The 24,784-nt window shown below is 33.2% G+C and overlaps 1 protein-coding gene across 2 annotated transcripts in view; it reads left to right on the top strand.

Moving 5' to 3' along the window:
• Positions 1-19,844, top strand: part of LOC127722048 (fibronectin-like) — a 72,391-nt gene extending 52,547 nt beyond the window's left edge. For both annotated transcript variants that reach the window (XM_052228894.1, XM_052228893.1), the window contains exons 22-26: positions 4,371-4,472; positions 6,016-6,207; positions 9,912-10,109; positions 11,449-11,535; positions 19,651-19,844. In XM_052228894.1, the coding sequence (XP_052084854.1) occupies positions 4,371-4,472; positions 6,016-6,207; positions 9,912-10,109; positions 11,449-11,535; positions 19,651-19,655 (584 nt within the window). In that variant the 3' untranslated portion in view covers positions 19,656-19,844. The remainder of the gene's footprint in view (positions 1-4,370; positions 4,473-6,015; positions 6,208-9,911; positions 10,110-11,448; positions 11,536-19,650) is intronic.
• The last annotated feature ends 4,940 nt before the right edge of the window (positions 19,845-24,784 follow it).

The following is a 24,784-nucleotide window of genomic DNA, read 5'->3' as shown; positions in this document are numbered from 1 at the left end:
AAGACTAAATAAACAAAAGGCAATTATGGTAATCAGTTGTCGAGTTGGCCATCCCAATGATTGACATTAAAAAAAAACGATATTAAACTTTCTTTGATTCAAATTCGAAGTTCTGATGTAAACTGTTAAATTGGCAGTGCATCATTGGAAGTGTGCAACATCAACGTACTTATATCTGCCTTTGACTCTTTATTTGTGCAAAATAACGTTGTATGCCCATTGTCCTTGACCTCATTTTCATGGTTCAGTGACTGCTTGAAAAAAAAATTACAGTTTTTTTGTCATGTGATTTTCTCACTTATTATGAGTAATAGGATAACTATATTTGGTATATTGGTTCCTTGTAACGTCTACATATCCGTCAGCAGGGTTAATCTGACCTCGACCTCAATTCATGGATCAGTGATCAAGGTTAAAGTTACGTGATTAGGTCCGTTTCTCAGATACCACAAACAGCAGGTCAACTGTATGTAGTGTATGGAATGATTGTAAGGGGTACATGCCAGACTGGCATTTAATATTTATTATCTCAGGAATAAGGAATGAGACCCTCTTCTAACTCTTTCCCAGGGCTTCCAAAATTATTTTTAGCCAGCTGGACATTTTATATATTATCCCGATTTTAATCCCTTAAGACTAAATAAACAAAAGGCAATTATGGTAATCAGTTGCCGAGTTGGCCATCCTATTGATTGACATTAAAAAAAAAACGATATTAAACTTTCTTTGATTCAAATTCGAAGTTCTGATGTAAACTGTTAAATTGGCAGTGCATCATTGGAAGTGTGCAACATCAACGTACTTATATCTGCCTTTGACTCTTTATTTGTGCAAAATAACGTTGTCAAAAACTTTACTCTCGTTTTTTAAATCTAATACTGGATGTTATCTTGACAATGGTAAAACATGGACCAGAGACCGTTATGTAAATTCCGTGTACGTTTGCAAAGCATGAATGAGTGTAAGTAGCTCTTTCTACGTTATTTCTTCAAGAAAATATTCAAAATAAACATGAGATAAAGGTATCAATGACAATTTAAGCATTTTTTGAAGAAATTAGGATACATAATTAAATTTCACACCTGCGCACATGCGCACACGTGTACTAGTTCAAACAAACGTGGTTATGACGATTTTTCAATTTCACCATTTTAATTTTTTTCATCAAATAATATTTGTAAACATATTTCTGATAATTTAAATCTTTTTGACTAAATTAATTAGATGCAAACCGCTGAAATGTAAGAAAATAACTTTGAATAGACCAATCAATGTCTGGTTCAAAATAGTTTACCTGTCACTTGAACAGGTAAATTTCAGCTGTTCGACAACTAATTAGCCTTGATTAGAATGGGAAGGTATTAAAGTAGGGGTTGTTTTGATAGTACTTAATGATCACGTCACTTTTATGACCAGAAATGTGTGGCTGTTAAAGGCAAAAGGTTGGGTCAAAAAGATCGCGAATTATGTTAAAATGACCGTCTCTTAAGAAAGCCTTGGAACTAAAGAGTAGATGACAGTTTCATGCTTTGCCCAGCCGGACTTTTACCGGACATTATACAAATATCCGGAATATATGACGGTTTTGGAAGCCTTGCTCCTACCCCCTCCCCACCCCCTATTGTTTGTGTGCTTGTCACATGGGCTGTAACCTGGAGTTAAGAGTATTGCATCTCAATAAAAGCAAGTTCCTAATGCTTAGGAAAAAAAGGAGATGTGGGATATACATAAATATGACCGGATTATATGACGGTTTTGGAAGCCTTGCTCCTACCCCCTCCCCACCCCCTATTGTTTGTGTGCTTGTCACATGGGCTGTAACCTGGAGTTAAGAGTATTGCATCTCAATAAAAGCAAGTTCCTAATGCTTAGGAACAAAAGGAGATGTGGGATATACATTAATATGACAGGATCTAAACTGCCATATAGTTAAAAGACATCTAGAAGGCAACATACAGTTTTCAATAAAAGAATTCTTCATACAATATATCAATATCTAATTCTAAGTTAGTTGTGAATACATTTAACAATCAAAGCCTTAAAGGCTGTAAAAGCAATTGCTGCCATGTTAATGTTTTGGGGACTTTTATTTTTCATCCACATATATATAAGAATTAAACCTGACAGGAGTGTTGTCTAGTGAGAAGTAAGAAGGTTTTAACTTTATATCAATAAAAGACTTTAGCAGAAAGTCATTTTTAATATGTTTTATATTTCACAAGGAGACAATACGTTTACCAGGCTAAAGTTGGGGTCAAATTTACATGTGCTGAAACATATAACTCAAAAAGAAATTATCCCCTGGTAGTGTTTGTAACTGGGCAATAATTTCCTTAATTGATTTAATTTTAACAATTATCATAATTAATTTAAATTTAACCATTCAATTAAAACATTTCAACTTTCCAGACGCAAATGTTGAAAAACGGGAAAGAAATAAAATATCTTACTAGACATAAACATGTAAAAAATAAATATATATTTCAGCTTACTAAAAATATTTTCATAATGTTACTTTGTCTTCATTTCTTAAAACTAAGTCCCAAACATTATTGCTCAGTTGATATTTGTCATCCTCATGCGGTACGAGATAACTATAATTCTCATGCAATCATTAAATCGTCATTATACGAACAAGAACAAACAGCTCTTCGTTGCTTTGATATTTATCAATTTTCAGTATTTCAATATTTCGAAAACATGTGAAATAAAATTGCAAACGGTGGACCGTCGAGTGTCAACACACGTAGTAGACTCGTCCACTGGAAAGACGAGGATAATGGTTTCATCATTTGTCATGCATACCCAGTTTTGATTATGATATCCAAAAGGACGTACTTTTTTTCAATCTATGAAACTAGAAAATTCCAAATTTTAATATCTCTTCATCTGGACTTGGCATCTATCACGTTTTGACGGGTCCATTTCATTAGTAAGGTGATCGATAAATCTTACGTAGTTATGACAAAAAAGGAAAACGAACTTATTGTTATGTGTTTTTAACAAGGGTTTCGTTCTGCTAAATTATTTGCGCAAACAAATCAACAAAATAGGTCAGTTAGGTTTATCTATTTTTAGATTACAGGTAATCATTTGACACTACCTATAACCTGTGTAGTGATTTTGATTTTACGATAAATTTATGAATGAACGATAATTTTATGAATGAACAAGACTTAGAGCACCTGGCCTCTTTCTTAGAGAAACACCAATTAAACATATGAAACCGCATTTAATAAGAGATAATTCAGTAAAATTTTCAATACTAAATCAACAACTGAAATGATTCCATATTTTGCTGAAACATCGTACGAAAGGAGAACGGAATCGCAGGTATAAAAATGCACTTTTTTTCACTCGGACTTCTATGTTTTTTGATAGTCAAACGGTTGTCCCCCTAAATACAAAAATACATCTACAAGAACATATGCTGAAACCTCTTAAATCCACTGACATTTTTCAAAAGTTTCAAGCTATGTATTGCATTAGAAAACATACATAGGTGTTTAAGAATGACAGACCAGGAGCCTGTTTAACAAAATACTATGGCTTGATCTGGGCGGAGTCTCTGATTTGTGTCACAAAGATGGCCATACACGATGGCATAAAAGCAATTGCTTTAAAAACAATATCAAATCTGCCATCAACCCCAAATTTCCAAAATAGCAAAAGAAATATCAAGAGATGAAAAAAGACAACTACTGACAAGGTCCATTTTCTGATTATTTTTAATTTTTTTATGACAGCAAGGGCTCTCTGGATTGTTAAACATTTTCTTTATTGGCTGAATCGGCTTGCCACTTTTATCATAATTCTTCAAAATCCTTCTTTTATACTATAATGTTTTTGTTGATATCATTTATTAATTTTTAATGTAGTACTGATAATTTTTTATTACAGGTCAATAAGCCAATGTATTTTGGTGTAAATCTTGATTATAAAATAAAACGATGTAGTATAATTGCCAATAAGACAACGATCCAACAGACACCAAATGACATAAGAGTTAACAGCAATAGGTCACCATACAGCCTTCAACAATGAGCAAAACCCATACGGCATAGTCAGCCATAAAGGGCCACTGAAATGACAAATGTAAAACAATTCAAATTAGTCAATTTTAATCCTGGTATTTATGATGAGTTTATTAACTTAAGAGTGGAAAATGAATTGTCTAACAATTGCTCCTTGCAAATATCCGGAGTAGATCCATGTTTTTTTTATAGGGGCATTGTTTTGATATTTGATGAAAAAAAATTGGCATATTTTCATATCTTCGTCATTACAAAAAATGGCACTTGAAATTTTGTTATTGAGCACCTTGTATCGGCCCCCAGTTCTAACCATTCTAATAATCTTATTATTTCTAGTTCCAGGAGCACCATATGACGTCAGGATTAAGGAAAGAGGAGAAGAGGTTCCAACAGTACTGGTTACATGGAAAAGACCAAACATCAAAGAGCATATAAAAGGTTACTAAAAAATCTGTGAGCAGAGCTTACAATTGTAACTCATTCTCTAATCACAGCTATATGATCTTTTAGGAGAGAATAGTCTGTAGCTAATCATGGGGTAAACATGCTGCTGACAATATAAAAATAAGAAGATATATAACTGCCAATGAGACAACTTTCCACCAGCTACCAAATGACATAAAGGTTAAAAACTTTAGGTCACCATACCGTCTTCAACAATGAGCAAAACCCATACCACATAGTCAGTTATAAAAGGCCCTGAAATGACAAATGTAAAACAATTCAAATGAGAAAAATAACAGCCTGATTTATGTAAAAAACAATGAATGAAATACAAATATGATATACAGCAACAAACGACAACCACTGAATTACAGGCTTCTGTCACTTGGGACAGGCACATTCAACATGTGGCAAGGATTAAACATGTAAGCAGGCGTCCAACCCTCCCCTTAACCTGGGATAGTGGTGTGACAGTACAACATATAAACAAACTATAAAAATCAGTTGAAAAGGGCTTAACTCATCAGACCGATACAAAGCAGAAAAACAAGTAACAAAATCACAGACTGGATGTGGCAGGGTATTTATACATCCCTACATGCTAAAGTATATATTGTATATATATAACTTAACTAAACATTCTACATGTTATATGTTTGGCTTGTGGCATCTTAGTACAAAGTAAAGCATACAAATGCTTCATTTGCTCAAGTTACTGATCAAAGGGAGATAATCAAAGTTTTTATCACAGCTTTTGTTGATTAAAACATATTTTGTTTTTGGAGAGGTTGAATTGGGAGAATGTAGGGACAGTGAATTAGGTCAGATATTTTGGAATGTCTGTTTTGGTTAGCTGGGGTTATTTGGATATGTAAACCACCTCTAAAATTGATTAACTGATATTTTTATACTTTAGGGTATATTTTTTTGCAATTGATATATTTTTTCACAATGAATTTAATTGATGATGATGAATGGCTGCTTAACGTCCAGCAGCAAATTAAAATATGCATATTCAGGACGAGAACATGCTAATGTAATATGAATATTAACCCTGCTTTGTACTAGACCAATACGCTGAGCCAGATTTTTAACATGCTAGTTCACAAGGTAACAGTCCGCAGGAATACATGTCACCTTACCCAGACATATTATTCTGACTCCGAGCCAACCAGTCCTTGCTCTTACTCCTTAATGCCTTGTGCTTAGTTGAGATGCAGCAAATACCAATTTTAAAGTCTTTGGTTAGACCTGGCTGTGGTTCTCATCCACAATCTCCCGCACTCGAGTCGAACATGCTGCAACGAGACCACCTAGGCGGTCAATAAATTTAATTGAAATTGATGTTTTATATTTTAGGATATATTATATATATAATGATATTTTACATTCCACAAATATGATATTTATATTTCACAATTGATTTAGGATATATTTTATTGCATTTGATGTTTAAGTTTTGGATATATTTTATGCAGTTGGTATTTTATATTTCAGGATGTATTTTCTTGTAATATTGATATTTATTTTATTTTAGGATACATTTTACTGTACACAAACGACAGCTCTCTCCCTATTCACCAGTGGACTGGAGTATATGAGAGATCATTACAATACATTATAAAGAACTTAGCTTTCAATACAACATACTTCATACGGATACAGTGCCAGCTTGATGATAGATCTGGCATTATGTCAAAAATTATATTCTTCACTACAAGATCAGTTGGTAAGACCTTCAGATTAAATTTATACATCAGTTGTTAAGTAAGCCCTTAGGTCAAAGTGGGAGGTGGGATGAGACAACCTTTTTGGCCCCTTGAATTTGAAAGTGAAAGAGTATTTTAAATCTACTAAATAACATTCTTTAGATGTGTATAAGACATAGAAAATGAAAGGACATGGAGTAAATGTATATGGGAAAAAATCGCACACAATACATAGAAAACATAGAAAATTATCAATGAACAGGGCTTTTATTCCTGTTCTTCATCTTGACAGTTGATGTAGGGTCTTCAACAATGAACGAATCATTTATACCCTACAACAAGGTCAAGACAGCCCCTAGCGTCGACTTAAGCAGTACTATTGATAAAAATAAACCACAGTTCACCTTCTTGCTCCCTACCCGCCTCGGAGTGCCAACTTGTGCGATGCTTGTGTACAACGGTTCTCCAGTCGAAAGCACCAGGGATACAAGAAAAGTGCAATAATTTTGAAAGACATCGATCGCCACTAAAATATGCCTTGAAGTTACACATGTCGGGAGCGGTCAATGAATTACATAATTTATAATTACGGGCGAGGTTTTTCAACATATATTTGTCATACATTGCCCAACAAAAGACCAATAATTTCGAAACAACAAATGATAGACAATACATATAAAACTAAAAAAACAAATGATAGACAGCACGGGACACATCGAAATATATGTAAGAAAACCTAGCAGTTTAAAATAGTATGAAAGGGCAATATACAAAACAGATGACCTGACCAGTATTTTGAAGAAATTTAACCAAACATGAAATTTTGACGGTGTATTTTTTTTTCTATGATAGAGGAAATAAAGTTATATAAGTGGGCGGTAATTTTTAACTGATTTTGCCAAATAAGGTTGTTGTTATTTTATGAATGAAACGAGGTCATGAAGCAGATGCGGAAATCGACGTCGATGGGATGTTTAAAGTAATGTGGACAACTCGTCCCCGAGACAAGTCGGACCGAATCCACTCAAACCGTCTAAGAAGACAACTTTGACCGTTTGTCAGATATACTTAGGGTTTCATAAAATATTAGACTAACATGTCTAGCAGAGCCATTAATCTTTTGTTTGTGCATTGGGGTCTATTTAGGGGTATTTGGAGGGGCCTGAAGAAGGGAGGAGTTTACTATAGAACCCTATGGGATTTTATTTTTTTAAATTTTCAAATGACTATTTCTCAAAAACAGTAAGTGATAGACACATGCAGTCTTCAGTAATGAGAACAAGACAATAAAAAAAATCAACCAAAATATAGGGTGAGTCCCTGGGGGTCATCCCAACCCCCTTCAATTTGAAAATATACATTTATCTTGTAAACCATCGCGATCCCCACCCCTAAACAATATATATACTTGTAAGGGACAATAAAAGAAATCAAATGAAAATAATTTGGGGGAGTCCCCAGTGTCGTCCCACCCCCTCCTGTTTGAGAACTTGGAAGTGGTCGAGATCCCACCCCTTAACCATATATATTCATGTATGGGACAATAAAACAAATCAAATGAAATATATGGGGAGTCCCTGTGGTCACCCCACCCTTTCCTGTTTGAGAACTTGTAAACAGTCAAGATCCCCACCCCTCAACCATATACATTCATGTATGTGACAATATAACAAATCAAATGAAATATATGGGGAGTTCCTCGGGTCACCCCACCCCCTCCTGTTTGAAAACTTGGAAATGGTCGAGATCCCCACCCCAAAACCATATATATTCATGTATGGGACAATAAAACAAATCAAATGAAATATAGGGGGAGTCCATGGGGTCACCCCACCCCCTCTTGTTTGAGAACTTGTAAACAGTCAAGATCCCAACCCCTAAACCATATATATTCATGTATGGGACAATATAACAAATCAAATGAAATATTTGGGGAGTCCCTGGGGTCACCCCACCCCCTCCTGTTTGAGAACTTGGAAATGGTAGAGATCCCCACCCCTGAACCATATGTATTCATGTATGGGACAATATAACAAATCAAATGAAATATAGGGGGAGTCCCTGGGCTCACCCCACCCCCTCCTGTTTGAGAACTTGTAAACAGTCAAGATCCCCACCCTAAACCATATATATTCATGTATGGGACAATATAACAAATCAAATGAAATATATGGGGAGTTCCTCGGGTCACCCCACCCCCTCCTGTTGGAAAACTAAGAAATAGTCGAGATCCCCACCCCTAAACCATATATATTCATGTATGGGACAATAAAACAAATCAAATAAAATATAGGGGGAGTCCATGGGGACACCCCACCCCCTCCTGTTTGAGAACTTGTAAATGGTCGAGATACCCACACCTAAACCATATTTATTCCTGTTCATCATTTCAAAAAGATTTGAATATGAACTGGACTTTGCCCAATGTCAGGAGACCATGGGAATGACAAATTATGGGGGCTTTGTTTGGGAGACTTCCTAACGGCATCCTATTACAATTATTTCTTGTTTATTATAAAATTTTATTGATGCAAAAAAATTAGTCTAGGTTAATTGAATTTACTTCAATTATTTATTAAATTATTTCTGGGCCTATAATAATTTTCATTTATGGCCCATTTTAAAGAAAACATATAAATCTTTCAAGCAGTGGAAAGCCCGAGAATGTTTGACCAACTGTTTTATAATCACCTGTCATTTTAATCCAAACTTGGTATGGAGTAACATCATGCACTTGGGGGTGAAGATGGGGGGTCATTTACATTGATATATGAGTTGCTTTTGAAAACCTTGATGAAATATTAATTAATTTGCCTTAATAATCAATTCATTTAATGAACATAAATGTACAATATACGAATATTTAATGTTTGTTCTTTCAAATCTTAAAAAAATTGAAGCAACACTGCCACAGTTTTCATAATTACGTTTGCCTTGGTTTTTGGTTAACTGCCTACAGCGCTTACAGCACTTTGATTGATGTTATTTCTTCATAGACAGAAAAAATATTAGTCATTCCTTAAATAAATTATTTTTTAAACTTGATAACAAACTTAAGTAGAGGTTAGGTATAAGATAATGTTTAGTGCAAAAACTATGGTATGATTATAATTAAATGAAAGGATCTAAGATTTGAACATTTATTTTTGATGATTGAACAAAACTAAACCAAAACCATGAATATCATGATAAGTAACACTTCAAATACCTTAAACAAATTTTGGATCTATTTTCATGTTGTTTTTATTATGTTTTGATGGATTTTAAGCCCATGTGATTGGTTCCTCAGAGTGTCCTTTTGATTTATAGACTTATTGTTTATTAACATGATTATGCACAGATTGTATTTGTAAGCCAGGTGAGCAGAAGTTTTTGTCTTGAATATTGTTAAAGTGAATTCAAACATTATTATTGTTATTCTGTTAACCCCCCTTTTTTATGGATACTTTATTTCACATTAAGTCCTTTCTGGCTGATTCACACAGCAATTTATTCTCACGATTTTCTTAGTTTAAACAGTATAACAATGAAGTAGTACAATTTAACATAAAATTCAAATATAGGATTAGGAAACAAGTTTGGAAAAACTTTTATAAATCCGTCTCACGATTTTCTTATTTTCTTTAATGTATTTGTTATTTTACTTCTTGTAAAAGTCACAAAATAAATTGCTCGCAAACATCAGTTAGTTTACAGTTTATGATTTATATTTTCATGTTTTCAGACAAATCCAAAGATACATTACCTAACCCTAAAATTATGAGTGCATTTTCTGGGTCCGATTACATACAGATAACATGGCAGCCACCAGACTATGCTTACATCATACGTGGTTATATTCTGGGGTATGGTATACAGCAGCCAGGAGAATATCAGGAAATGTTACCGTTCAGTGAAACTACATTTAAGATTAAAAAACTTGGTAGGTGCTGTGCTACTTTTGTTTAAGATTCCTGCTCCTTTTTTACTAAAAGAGAGGCGAAAGATACCAAAGGTACATTCAAACTCATAAGTCGAAAAAACAAACTGAGAATGCCATGGACAAAAATGAAAAATGAACAAATATCAAAATACAACATAGAAAACTAAAGAAAGAGCAGCATGAACATAAAACTAATATAAAAGACAGTCTGAATATTTAAAATCACCTAATAACTATTTATTGTTCAAATGACTTTACTACTACATATTTCATTTGAGGATATGCAGCCATATTTGTAACTATTGAATGAAAGTTTGCTCTAAAGGAGTTTTTGTGAAAATATAATTTAGATACACAGGTATAACGAAATTCAGGAAAATATATCAACATTAAGTTTTTAAAGTTCATACAAAATATAATTGGATTCAATAACTGTTTATAGTTTAAACAAACTTTTATTCTCCAACCTCTGCAGCCCCACAGTTCATTTGATTATATTCTCAGGCGTGAAATTTTAGCCATTTGTGTGGAAGCATCCACTAACAGTCTTACTCTTCAGTAAATGGTTTGCTTTGATTATTTTGTGAATTAAATAACATAGTTGCCCCAGTGAACATTCATCAAACAAAAATCAACCAGCCGAATATATTGTATCTTATTCATGGTAATATGTCGACGCACACGAAGAAAGTTGAAGACCATTGAAAAATTAAAAACACAGATGCACATATACTGTAAACATTGTTTTGGATTATTTCACAATCACATGAAATGGACAAAAGTATCCAAAGTCTTTTTGTAGAAATTAAATGAAATTGATACATTTCGCTTATTTCACATGAAATGCACAGAAACATCCACAGTGCAATTTTTTTTTCTTTGTAGAAATTAAACTAAATTAATGTATAAGGTATAAGTGGTCAATACACAAATGTAGTCCCGCATACAAAGATCTACAAAGTTTATGCATTGAAATCATGAAAATGTCAATCTTAGTATTTATTCACGTTTACAATCTGATGCTGTTTTTCTGGAGTTAAAAAGTTGTATTGTTATGCTTACTGTCAAGGGATTACATTGTGTAAAAGATTCATTAGTAATACATGCATACTTTAAATGTTGACAAAAAGTAAAACCATCAAGTTAACATCTTGTGGTAGCTTGATCACCTTTAGAGCAAGAGGTAGTGAATTCATTCCTAGGTCCAATTAAACCAAAGACTTGAAAATTGTAATTTGCTGCATCTCTGCTACATGTATTTAGGAGTAAGGGTAAAGGCTGGTCAGTCATAAGACACACTAATGTTTCTAGGTATTGTAATCTTTATTTTCTGTTTCAGCTCCGGAAACAGTGTATCATATATCATTAAGAAGTTTTGGTGAATTCGGTGAGAGTGAGAGAGCTGTTCTCTCTGTTACTACAACAGGTAATAATAATTATCATTGAACTTACTGAAACATGCTAAAATACAACTATGCTGCAACAGAAGAACAAACTCTGATTGGTTGAAAAACATTGAGGATACAAAGATACCAATGGGCAAAACTATTGTTTGCAGCTGTATTTTTCTGCTACTTAATTTTAAAATTTAAACTTATTTACATAAATGCTGCTATTTCTCTCAGTCTTACAAGTAAAAATGAATTGTATATAGTCTGGCAATTTGGTAGGAGTAATTTTTGAAATTTGAACAGAAGTGTTTTATGACCAAATGACAGTATCCAGAGCAAAATTTTTATAATATCTTAATTTTCCGTATTTTACTGATAATACGGTTTATCTCGTATATAAGATAAACCAATTTAATGAAAGAGAATTGATTAATGCATCATTCGGATCCGTATCTTGTTTCCGGCTAATCAACGTCACATGACTCTTCAGCCTTACATTGAACTAGCCACTTTTGTAGATATGTGAAAGTTTCAAAAAGGCAATCGTAAAAAATCAATGACATCCGCATGTCATATTCCAATATTTCGATATGAAACTACTGAAGAGGCCTGGTAATCCTCCAAGAAAGGATTTTCCACAGCCAGGACCAGCAAATGAAGAAATAAAAAGGCAAACAGAGACCACTTGATCTGGTGCCATCAAAACGAGGAACACTTCCAGCTTATTCCGACATGTATGGATGTGTAAAGATCATAGAACAATGTAATTCAAGTATCTTCGCCAAAAAATGTATACAATGTATCAAGGACAGGGACAGCTTCCAATTTGTCAGTGGCTCATGGACCAGTGATCAATATCATGGCAGACCCAAATCATCAGGAGCCCCCATTTATTCGATTCAGGATCCAGCAAGAGACACCACAAGGAAAAATAAGACACAACGAGGAAAACAGTTCAAGGAGAATTTCTGATCCATTGAATTCACAACCTGGTCCCAGCGGTTTGCAGATTTCGTCAAACAATAATCTTGGTATGTTGAATTTATCTAATCAATTTAATTCACCAGTCCTGAGCTTTTTCTAGTTCGTTTAATACTCGTTTGCAACTTTTTATATTTAAAGTGTTTTCGATCCTATCTCATCTTGCATTCTGGTAAAAAAACACTTGTCAAAAAAAATAGGGAACAGTGAGTTCATTGACCTGAATATACATACTTTTAAAATCTACTCTGGACCTTGTAAACAAGAAAAAAATTAATAAGAGGGTGGTGTTTTGTTCATAGACATAGTTATTAAAATTGGTATTTATCAATTGACAGCTCATAATAAATAATAATAAATCTCATATTAAAACAATTATTTATTATAATTATTTAATGTCACTTATTTAATTTACTATGTATGGATTTAGCAATGAGCATTATGATTGCACTATTTATGTACAAATATTCTATATCACCAGTCGTTAGTAATACACACGTAGCTCTATTGTACACATGAGTCATGATACACACAAGGGCAATAAGTGCAAATTTCATCACACTCATCTAAATTAACGTTACCACTTAGTCTATTTATTTTAGTATGATAATGCTAAAATCGTTTTTTAATATTATCATTGAAATCATCACTTATACATAACATATAGGAACACAGCAGTAAAAAGTTATCTTACTAGGTTAGTAACCTAGTAACCGTTACCAACAATTAAACTTTAAATTATTTTCTTTTTAAATATACACTTAGTGTTAGATGGTTCGGATGACGTAGTGAATGAAATACACTAATTAACAGAATTTCCATTCAGACTGAGAATACAAATGACGAATTTTGTGGCGGATGACGCTATGGCATTAGAATATATCCAATCAGAGTCAATGGCTTAGATTTATGTTTACATGTGTAAATTCTTTGTACCATTGATAAGTCTTATACATATCTCTTTAATAGTGTTGATAAACATAGTTCGGCATTATTAGTGTACATAATTTATGCCGTCAGTTTTCTCGTTTGACTTATTTTACATTTTACATTTCGGGCCCTTTTATAGCTCACTATGCGGTATGGATTTTGCTCATTGTTGAAGGCCGTACGATGACCTATAGTTGTTAATTTCTGTGTCATTTGGTCTCTTGTGAAGAGTTGTCTCATTGGCAATCATACCACATCTTTTTTATATTGAGCACATATGATATACATACTTTTCATCTCTTAAATAGAGTTGATATAATTATACAAGCAAAACAGAGTTGATATCTTCAAAAGAGACTTCAACATATATTATTACTATTGGTATAGGTTATTAAGATAGCTGACAAAAACTCATCTAACGTTGTTCTGGATAAGATTATATATATATATACAAAACAAACACTGAACTTCCGGAACAACAGCATAATATGCTATGAATGAATTTAATACGAACATACGAATATCAGACACTATTCATGCAATGATAAAACAATTACACAAGAAAGAATCTATCGACGACATACCATATAAATACCTTACCAACAATGCGAAAATACGAATTGGACGACTCTATATGTTTCCAAAAAAAAAATCACATTATTAATCATGAAGATAGACTACTTCCTTAAACCAGTAGTTAGGCAATTATGGACTCATACACAGGACACAATTCATTTATCAACAAAATAGAACAAATAAGGGAATTATGTGCACTTTTGATATTACTGATAAGAACAATTACTTAATTAACTCACGAAGCAATAGACAGAGCCTGGTACAAAATATGCGATAATTAATGTCATTGTATATAATGTATATAGTCTTTTTGATTTTGATTCATCATTTTTTACAAAAGCGTAATAGCACAAACGCATTCTATATGTCACACACTGAGTATCAACATAAAAGTAAATGCTATCTCAATTATTTAACTCTAAAAATGTTAACATTGATGATACCAGCACGTTTGTATTTTATTATCACATTTACTTTTAAGAAATGTAACTCAAATACATTTTCAAAATGGGTTTTCCCACAACATTTTTTAGTAACAAAACAAATATGCGGTAATACACATGAAATACCTCTACCACTAATTATATACATGTAAATGATAAGGACTTCTTTTACAGACAAACAGGTGTAATCCAAATGGGAGCCTCAATAACCCCTTCCCTGGTTGATTTAAGAATTTTTAAATTATTGCAAGTACTCTTGATTTATTTCCTTTTAAGGAACATTTAGCACTATTATCTATATACAGAGCTGATGGATTCATTCTTTTCAATCCTAGTCGGAATTGATCAACATTACATATAATATAAACCCGTTTATGGAAGTCACACATGAAATTTCACTCTAGCACCTAGTTCCTTGACGTCATAATTTTCAGAGGTAACAGATTTCTAAACCAAAATATATAAGACGTAAAACTATACAAGTTTGAGCTTTTTAAAAAGCTGCACGGACTGCTTAGCTGTATCCCAATTTAAGGTAATATGTGCTAAATAAAACGAATTTGAATTATTGACAGTTGGTTGGAACTGAAATACACATAGTTAATTTTCCGGGATTTGATGTCTTGTCCTGAGACGAGAAAAGTCTGTAATTCTTTATCTCATTTAAGCCAATTGCTGTTGATGTATCTCAGCCACATAACAAAACAACCAATCAGAATCTATATGTGATAAGTATAATTATTTCAAGATGGCGTGTTTGTCGACTGAAACTAATAGCTCCGCACCTCATGTGAAGCAATGATATATCGTAAACCTATTGATAATTTGCTGTCGGTTTTCAATGGATTCATTACTGTTGAAATATTGCGTTTTATGGTGTCATCAAATATATATCATGGATGATACAACAAATGAAGTTTAAACGTCAAAACAAAACTTCTTCTGAGGGGATATCATGAAAGGGCGACAACCCCATTATAACAAAGGCATTACAAAAGGAAAGAAAAGATTGTCTAAAATACAAACGTATTAACAAAAGAGTAATGCCTCTATTCATGCTATCAGTTAGTTCACTTGAATGGACTTTCTAATAGGGGGAAAAGGTGGGGGCGGGGGTTCTGATGAGTGTGTATAGACCCACTCAAGTGGCAGGATTAAGGGGTTATGATCCTTTCAAGTATTGTATGTCGGATCATATTAGGTTTTTACTTTCCTGCGGTACCACAGGAAGTTATGTTAAGACCATCTCATGTATATACCATGAGTGGCCGGTTCTGAATTGGTACCAGTTCGAGCTTAACTGTTTTATGATCTAGAAATTGTTAATCTTCACTCCCCTGAAACCAGGGGGTGATGCGAATATGACCCGACGTATCTAGGGATCATGGCCCTCGTTCTCTTTAGTATTTAAGCTGGAGGAACTTGAGCATCCATTGTCACAATGGTGCACAGACTTGTCCATTAAATCAATTACGTCGGCATTCTGCTATCATGTCAATTATCATCATTGGAAATGAACTGTGGCCGCTATTTTCCACATAAATTATTTGTTTGTTATGCTTTGCCTGAAACTTGATTCTTTAATTAATACGGTTTATCTCATTTATAAGATAAACCAATTTAATGAAAGAGAATTGATTAATGCATCATTCGGATCCGTATCTTGTTTCCCGCTAATCAACGTCACGTGACTCTTCAGCCTTACATTGAACTAGCCACTCTTGTAGATATGTGAAAGTTTCAAAAACCCACCCACCTCCCATTGCAATCTACCATCTAATAACAATTTCTTTTGTCTGCTGCTGTTTTATTATTTTTTCAGGATGAGCAGAAAAAGCCGGATCTATAATGTTATTGGACTAGATAGAGAGGACAAACAAAACTGATGGATTTGCTTGCTGAATCATACTTTCGAGAACTATATATGTTAATGTTAATTTTAGTGAGTGGCTTTTACTTTTGCCGAGATATTCAGATACCAGCAGAGTGAAAATGGAACTATCAATATGCGTTATTAGTTTGTCCACCAGGAATGCATTAAACTTTTAATTTTCCTTTGTTAAATATCAGCATTTATCTTGATTACTTGATTTTAATTTGTTCATTATATTGTAATAAAATGTTTTGTCACAGTCAAAAACGTATGTTGGGATCTGGCAAGATTAAGGGGTTATGATCCTTTCCTGTATTGTACGTCGGATCATATTAGGTTTTTACTTTCCTGCGGTACCGCAGGAAGTTCTGTTAAGACCATCTCATGTATATACCATGAGTGGCCGGTTCTGAATTGGTACCAGTTCGAGCTTAACTGTTTTATGATCTAGAAATTGTTAATCTTCACTCCCCTGAAACCAGGGGGTGATGCGAATATGACCTGACGTATCTAGGGATCATGGCCCTCGTTCTCTTTAGTATTTAACCTGGAGGAACTTGAGCATCCATTGTCACAATGGTGCACAGACTTGTCCATCAAATCAATTACGTCAGCATTCTGCTATCATGTCAGATCTCATCATTCGAAGTGAACTGTGGCCGCTATTTTCCACATAAATTATTTGTTTGTTATGCTTTGCCTGAAACTTGATTCTTTAATTAAATAGACTTTTTTCAGTTAACATTTAGATACTGTGAATGAATAAAGTCTTTTAGTCATCAATAAATTAGTCAAACCTTCATGGGATTTTACTTTTTTTATTTTAAGTTCAATTGGACAGAAGCTTTTGTATATATAAATAAACAAAAGACAATTTCCAGAGCAAAATAATGAAAGTATTTTTTTTTCATTTTTTATTATTTGACTGATAAAAGGCTTGAATAGTTTTTTTGCAGTTAACAAGTAGATACAGTCTGGGGTTAAAGTTTGTTACACATAAATTTCTTTGTCAAACCTTCATAGAATTTTATAAAAATTTTATAATGGAAGAAGCTTTTTATGATATAGAGACAATGTCTAATGCAAAATTTTGAAAATATATATATTTTTTTTAATTTATTAGTACCTTACTGATAGATGAACTTAGTTTTATGTTGTTAACATTGAAAAATAGTCTGGGAATAAATTGTTTGACATGACGAATAAGTAAACCTTCTTTGATTGTTATGAAACTTGGAAAAAAGCTAATCTTCAAGATCAAGAAATAGCATCTAAAGAAAATGTTTGATTTTTTGGTTTAATTCTGTATTTTACTGATAAATGATTCACTTTTTACTGTCAACATTACACTTTACTCTGACAGCAGAAATGGCAGGCTAGGCAGAGGTTTCTGTGGAACCCTTAACAAATTTCTTTTATCACACAAGATGCAGATACAAAAATGAATTTATAAACTTTATGAGTCTAAAGTCATTTTCTGGATTTACCTCAAGGAACTCTCAACTACTGAAACAATATGAAGAGCTATATGACCAGGGTTTCCCCTGGGTCAATTTTCTTTTCCGCCACCTCTTTCACCAAAACAATATATTTTTCTCCACTTTCAATTTTTTTTCGCCAACTAACAACTGACATTAACATATTTTCTTTAAAATTTTCCTTCTTTCTTACAAAAAAAAAATCAGTTTGCCCCGGGGCCATTGTCATCTATAATAGTTCTACAAATCTTTTTATTTTATTAACTACATTGTAATGAATAAACACTAAACATTTACCTTTCAACAGATACTGTTAAATTGCATGAATTGCAATATAGATCATGAAATCATAATTTCTGACTTCTGGGAACACAAGATTTATCTTCAATAAGTTTATCAGATATATATTTTACCGTCTAGTAGAAGGATAAAGGCTGAAGTCAGAGATTTTTCTTACTTTTGAATATATTTCTTCGTAGCAACAGTTTACTTTTCCGGACAATCGTAAAAAGAAAAAGTGGAGATGTAAAAAAATGCTTGAAACAGGTGCATCGCCAAAACGGTTGTAAAGTACTGGTACCCACTTCAAATCAATTATTTCTATCAAAGTTAAAGGATAAAGTTTAAAGTCAGAGACTTTTCTTGCTTTTTAACAGTTTTCGTCATAACAACAGTTTTCTTTTCCGGACCATTGTTAAAAAGAAAGCGAGAAGAGATAAAACTATGCTTCAAACACGTGCGTTGTAAAGTTGTAAATTAATCCTTTGATTAAGCAGGTGACAAGTGATGCCATTTAACCACATCATTTCGTAAAATAATACAATGAACACCTTTATTCATTAGTTCAAAATTTTAAAATGCACTCAGCTGATTATTGGTTTTCTGTCAAAGTCGTAACGAGTTCAAGGTGAATTCTGAATATTGTCTGATCAGATAAAGTCTGAGAAACCCAAAAAAGTAAACAAGATAGATGAAATCGAATTGTTATATTTATTTTTCAATATTGAATTTTAATCGCCACAATTTTAATTTTTTCCCCAAAATGCGAAAATGGCGACCGCCAGCGGAAACCCTGTATATGACTAAAAGGGACCTACAAAATAATAACCAAATCCCTCTAAACTATATGACCAAAAGTGACCTAAAAATAATAAGCAAATCTATCTAAGCTATATGACCAAAAGGTACCAATAAAAACCAAATCCATCTTAGGCCAGCTTTGCCTGAGGGAGTTGGGACCTGATCAGTTTCTTAATTTCTTACTTCACAATTTAATAAAGATATGTTATAAATCTTGACAATACCGAAGCGCAACCTAATGAGCTGATGATACTCTTGAGAATAACATTCAACCAGCAGCAATATTGACTTGGTGCTATAAAATATGTAAATAACACTTTACCGTTATTTTATTGGCCTTATTTTATTCTGAATGATTTTTAGATCATATATATTAAAACTTTATACTTTTCACTGTTCTGCAAAAATCTTGAGCTTTTTATGTTACTTCTTCGGGAATGGACACCTTTATTTGTGAAGTCAAAGATACCAAATTAAGAGAAAAGCAAGAAGTCATAATTGAATTTCAACCATTTCAGACCTGAAATTCAGTAAAATAAAGGTTGATTATAGAAAATTAACCATTTGGAGAAAACATTATTCGGATAGGAATTGTGAATAACAGCATTATTGGTACATTTTTTTTTAGTGATTTAGGCAAAATTTATAATTTTATGGATTTCAGGCTCCTTTTAATGTCTCTAGTTTAACCATCTTGAATATATTATCTTTTGAAAAAAAGCACGAAAGACTCTTTGTCGTTTCTGTTTTGGTTAAAATTATGTTTTAACGGATATTTTATCTTTTCAGCGTGATCATTTATGATGTGTTTAATTTGTAAAAAAGGAATGATGCAAACCTCCCAGCAATCAGACAGATGGAGGAAATCATAATAAGGATACAGACATTAATTGACTTGTTTGTTCATTTTTTCGGCCAGAGGAATGATTTGAGACAATAGCCATGTATAGAATACAATGACAAAAATAAATGTTACTTTTTGATTATCTTTTTTTAATATTTAGTTATGACCTTAGTGTTATGTTTTTATTCTCTGACTTATTGATTGACCTTTTTAGGGGCCCATGTGAGCTTATTCCATCACTTGGCGTCCATCGTCGTCCGTCGTCTTCTGTCGTCGTAAACTATTTAAAAAATCTTCTCCTCTGAAACTACTAGGCCAAATACCTTCAAACTTAAACTGAATGTTCCTTAGGGTATCTAGTTTATAAATTATATCCAAAGTTTTGATCCATCAACAAACATGGCCACCATGGCTAAAAAAGGGACATAGGGGTCAAATGCAGTTTTTGGCTGATATCTCAAAAACTAAAGCTTTTAGTGCAAATCTGACATGGGGTTAAAATGTTTAATTCAAAATGGTCAAGATCTATCAGCCCTGTAATTTTCAGACGAATCAAACAACCCATTGTTGGGTTGCTGCCACTAAATTGGTAATTTAAAGGAAATTTTGCAGTTTTTTGTTATTATCTTTAATATTATTATAAATAGAGATAAACTGTAAACAGCAATAATGATCAGCAAAGTAAGATCTACAAAAAAGTTAATATAACCCAAATTGTCAATAACCCCTTAAGGAGTTATTGCCCTTTAAAGACAATTTTACACAATTTGTTCATCATGTTTGCTAACATTTAAAAATCTTCTTCCTGAAACTACTGTGCCTAATACTTCTAACCTTTAAATGAATGTGCCTTTAGGAATCTAGTTTATGAATTGTATCTGAATTTTCGATCCATCAACAAACATGGCAGCCATGGCTAAAAATAGAACATAGGGGTCAAATGCAGTTTTTGGCTTTTATCTCAAAAACTAAAGCATATAGAGATAATCTGACAGGGGTAAAAATGTTCATCAGGTCACGATCTATCTGCTCCGAAATTTTCAGACGCATCAAACAACCTGTTGTTGGGTTACTGTCCCTGAATTGGTAATTTTAAGGAAATTTTGCAGTTTTTGGTTATTATCTGGAATATTATAATAGATGAAGATAAACTGTAAACAGCAAAATTGTTCAGCAAAGTAAGGTCTACAAATAAGTCAACATGACCAAAATGGTCAATTGACCCCATAAGGAGTTATTGCCCTTTAAGGACAATTTTACACAATTTGTTTATGTTTTCTATAAACTTTAAAAAATCTTCTCAAATGAATCTAGTATAAAATTTGTATTTTATTTCCTTGTACGTCAAGAAACATAGCCACTTTGGCTAAAATGCATTTATTTGCTTTTGAAGAAAATATGACAGATACAAAGAACATTTAAATGGCATTTTTAAGCCACTCATTAATATATATTGAAAAGCAAAAATAATCATTTATGAAAGATTTAAGCAAAAAATAACAGGTGAGCGATTCAGACAACTATATAGCAGAAGATACCAATGCACGAAGCTAAACAAAATCCATTAGAAGAACAACACTAGATAAAACCATTGGCAAAAAAATGCAAAATGACTAAGAAGCCTTCCATCCTCCCCCCCCCCCCCCCCCCCCCCCAAAAAAAAAAAAAAAAAATCGTATAATTTTGTGTTAAAATGCAATTTTGGTGAAACAGGAGAAACAGAATCCAGTTTTTAATTAGCTGTTAATTTGTTTTGAGCCGTTTGAAGCTTTTGTTTGGTTGTTATGCTGAGATTGATTGAATAGTTTAATTCATATTTTCTCAGTAAAGCTAATAAACGTGAATGCCATGATCGTTGTTTTGTCTTACTAGTTTCATGGATAGTCCGAACTATTCTATCATCCTCTAAATTAGAAAGTATGAAAAATAATCTTATTACTTCAATGTTCTGTTTTGTTTTTACCGTTTTCCATCCCATATCACCACGAACGGCTAGATTGGTGGAGTTTTTAAAGGCCCCTAAAAAGTATCGACATGACCTATTTTGCACAGTTTCTAGTTGCTTATGTTCCGATATACCCCAAATACTAGATCCATACAACAAAACAGGTTGAACAAGGTTTTCATATAATTTTTCGTATATATCAAAGTCCATTCCGCCACAGGCTATAAATTTAGTATAAAGTGCTGACAAAGCTCGACTGGCTGATTTTCTCACCTCTCTAACCGTAAATCTCCAGTCTAGGTGTTCATCTATCCACATACCAAGATACCTATATTTGCTGTCATATTTCACAACGGTATTTCCACAAGTAAAATAAAAGTTAGATCGAGGTGATGACCCACATCTGAAATGCACTACACTAGTTTTGTCAAAATTAATACAAAGTCTCCATTTGGAACACCATTTATGAACAATATCCAACATTTGCCGAAGGTATTCTTCGTTGGGCGCCAATAGAACAATGTCATCTGCGTATAACAATATCGAAAGCATACTATCTGCATTTATTGGTAAACCCAAATTTAAAGAGTTGATTTCATCTGCCAGATCGTTTACATAAACTGAAAACAACGTCGGGGATAACTTACATCCTTGTTTCACTCCCAAATTAATGTTAAACATGTCTGTCATGTACCCATTGATTTTTACTGCATAACGAACATCTACGTACAGTGACTGTAAACCTTTCAAGAACTTTCCATTTATACCAAGTGCCATCAATTTATACCACAACATTTCTCTGTTCACGGTGTCAAAGGCCTTTTTTACGACTATAAAGCACGCAAACGTCGATTTACGTTCAATTTTCCTATTAGTAATAAGAGTTGTTAAAGCGTAAAGATGTTCCATACAGCCACGATCCTTCCTGAAACCGTTTTGTTCGTCAGCTAGTATTTTATTGTCTTCTAACCAAGATGACAATCGTACATTTAAAATGTCAGCATATATTTTACAAGGAATTGACATAAGAGCTATTCCTCTATACCCCAGGGGATCACGGTTGTCTTTATCTGGTTTTAAAATAGGATTGATCAAAATTTGGTTCCAAGTTTCCGGTACAACTCCGTTATCGAATGCAAATTTTATGATCTTGAATATCATATCAAAATAATGAATTGTTCCGAAGAAATTCTGCGCATATCTGGTCTATAACATCAGCCGTACAGCTACTTTCTGTTTGTTGAAATTTTGAAATGTTACAACACTCAAGTCAAATCATCAATACCTACACACTCTGGATCTTCAAAATACAATTATGTGCCTCCAAGAACACTTTCTTTGGGAATTTCAAAAACAAACTACTAGTATGTCAAATTTAATCCCATCTTTGGAAAATTTTACTAGATGCCATGATGTCAATGAACCTATCTCAAATTTAAAGCACCAAGAGGACAAGCTGGTGTCTCAATCTTGTGGCCCAGACAATGGTCGAGCAAAATTAAGAAACTGGAGGTAGGAAATGAACGAATCATTGCTATAACTATAGCAACCGATCCTATGCTCTGTATCATCAATGCATATATGCCTACAATAAATACTAACTCTGAAACACAATACTCTGAATGCCTGGATATAATCTTCGACATCATTGAAAAATATCAATCCAAATATGTTATAATTCTGGCTGGCGATCTTAATGGGACCTTTCTTCAGACTAGAACACACAAACATGATAGATTGTTGAGGGAGTTTGTTCAGGAAGTTTCTCTTTTTCGACCCGATATAGGCAACCAACCTACCTTCTTCCAGCATGCTCACCATGGATCCTCACAGATTGATTATATTCTTTCCAACAGGAATAATTTATCTAAAAAGAACTGTATTCTAGACAAATCCTATGCCAACACTTCGGCACATTGTGCAGTTATTCTACAAACAAATATCAGCATTCCTCTTCTTGTCCACAATACAAGTCAAAAGAAAATCACCAAAATGAAAGTCTTATGTAAAAAAAAGGGATGAAGAGAAATATAGGGAAACAATCCTAAATGAGTTGCTTCATAAGGATCTTCCAACACTGGAAATTGATCAGCAAATAGATAGTATCTCAAATTCACTTATTAATGCTCAAAAACAGTCTATTCCGTCCAAAATTACACAGTTGAAAGGCCCAAAATGGAAGGCTTTCACTGAAGTTACAGTCTTACTTAAGATGTGTAAAGTTCTCTACAACAAATGGGCAGAGTTGGGCAAACCAACTGGACATCCGTTATCTCTTGAATTAAGGACCCATAAAAAAATACCATTCATAGACAAATTATGAACACCTCTAGCTCACAAATGTTCCACAGAATCATCAGAAGAAATATGGGTGACAAATCTCAATGAGCAGTAAATTGTATAAAAACTGATGAGAATGAATATCTGTTTCTGGCTAAAGACCAAAGGAAAGCTTTTGCAAGCTATTATGAAGACTTAAGTGCTCCAAAACCTGAACAATACGATGATCTATATGTAAATTTATGCAAAATCCGTCAAAAAGAAATGACGAAAACTTTTGAAGACCTTTCAACTATTTTACAGCTGTTGATATAATTAAAGATATCGAAGAATTAAATATGAATAAAAGTATTGACGAATTTGGACTATGTGCTGAACATCTCAAATTTTGCAAAAATGAAATAGGACCTTATCTAACTAAACTTTTCAACAATATAATAGTAACCCTAAGGACCTCAGGTACCTTTAAAACCGGCATTCTCTTCCCCGTCTTAAAAAAGGACAAGGATCCTTCTGATGTAAACAGTTACCGGAGTATCACAGTAACCCCAGTTCTAGGAAAAGTCTTCGAATACTGCATTTTACCAAAACTCAATCTTCAAAACATTACGGATTTACAGTTTGGCTTCACTAAAGGCCTAAATCCTCTTATCTCTAGTTTCATTATATCTGAACCAAAATATGATCAAACAAGGAAAAATAGTGAATTCTATATGGGTTTCTTGGATGTCAAATCAGCCTTTGACGTGGTACAGCATGACATTATTCTAGATAAATTATTAGACTCAAATATTCCCTCCTTTCTATGGCTGGTGATTAAAGATCTATATTCTAATTTGACAACAAAAGTACAA

Source organism: Mytilus californianus, unplaced genomic scaffold (genome assembly GCF_021869535.1).
Source record: "Mytilus californianus isolate M0D057914Y unplaced genomic scaffold, xbMytCali1.0.p SCAF_12, whole genome shotgun sequence".
Taxonomy (NCBI): domain Eukaryota; kingdom Metazoa; phylum Mollusca; class Bivalvia; order Mytilida; family Mytilidae; genus Mytilus; species Mytilus californianus.
The sequence above is the reverse complement of the archived record's forward strand: the minus strand, read 5'-3'. Positions and strand labels throughout refer to the sequence as shown.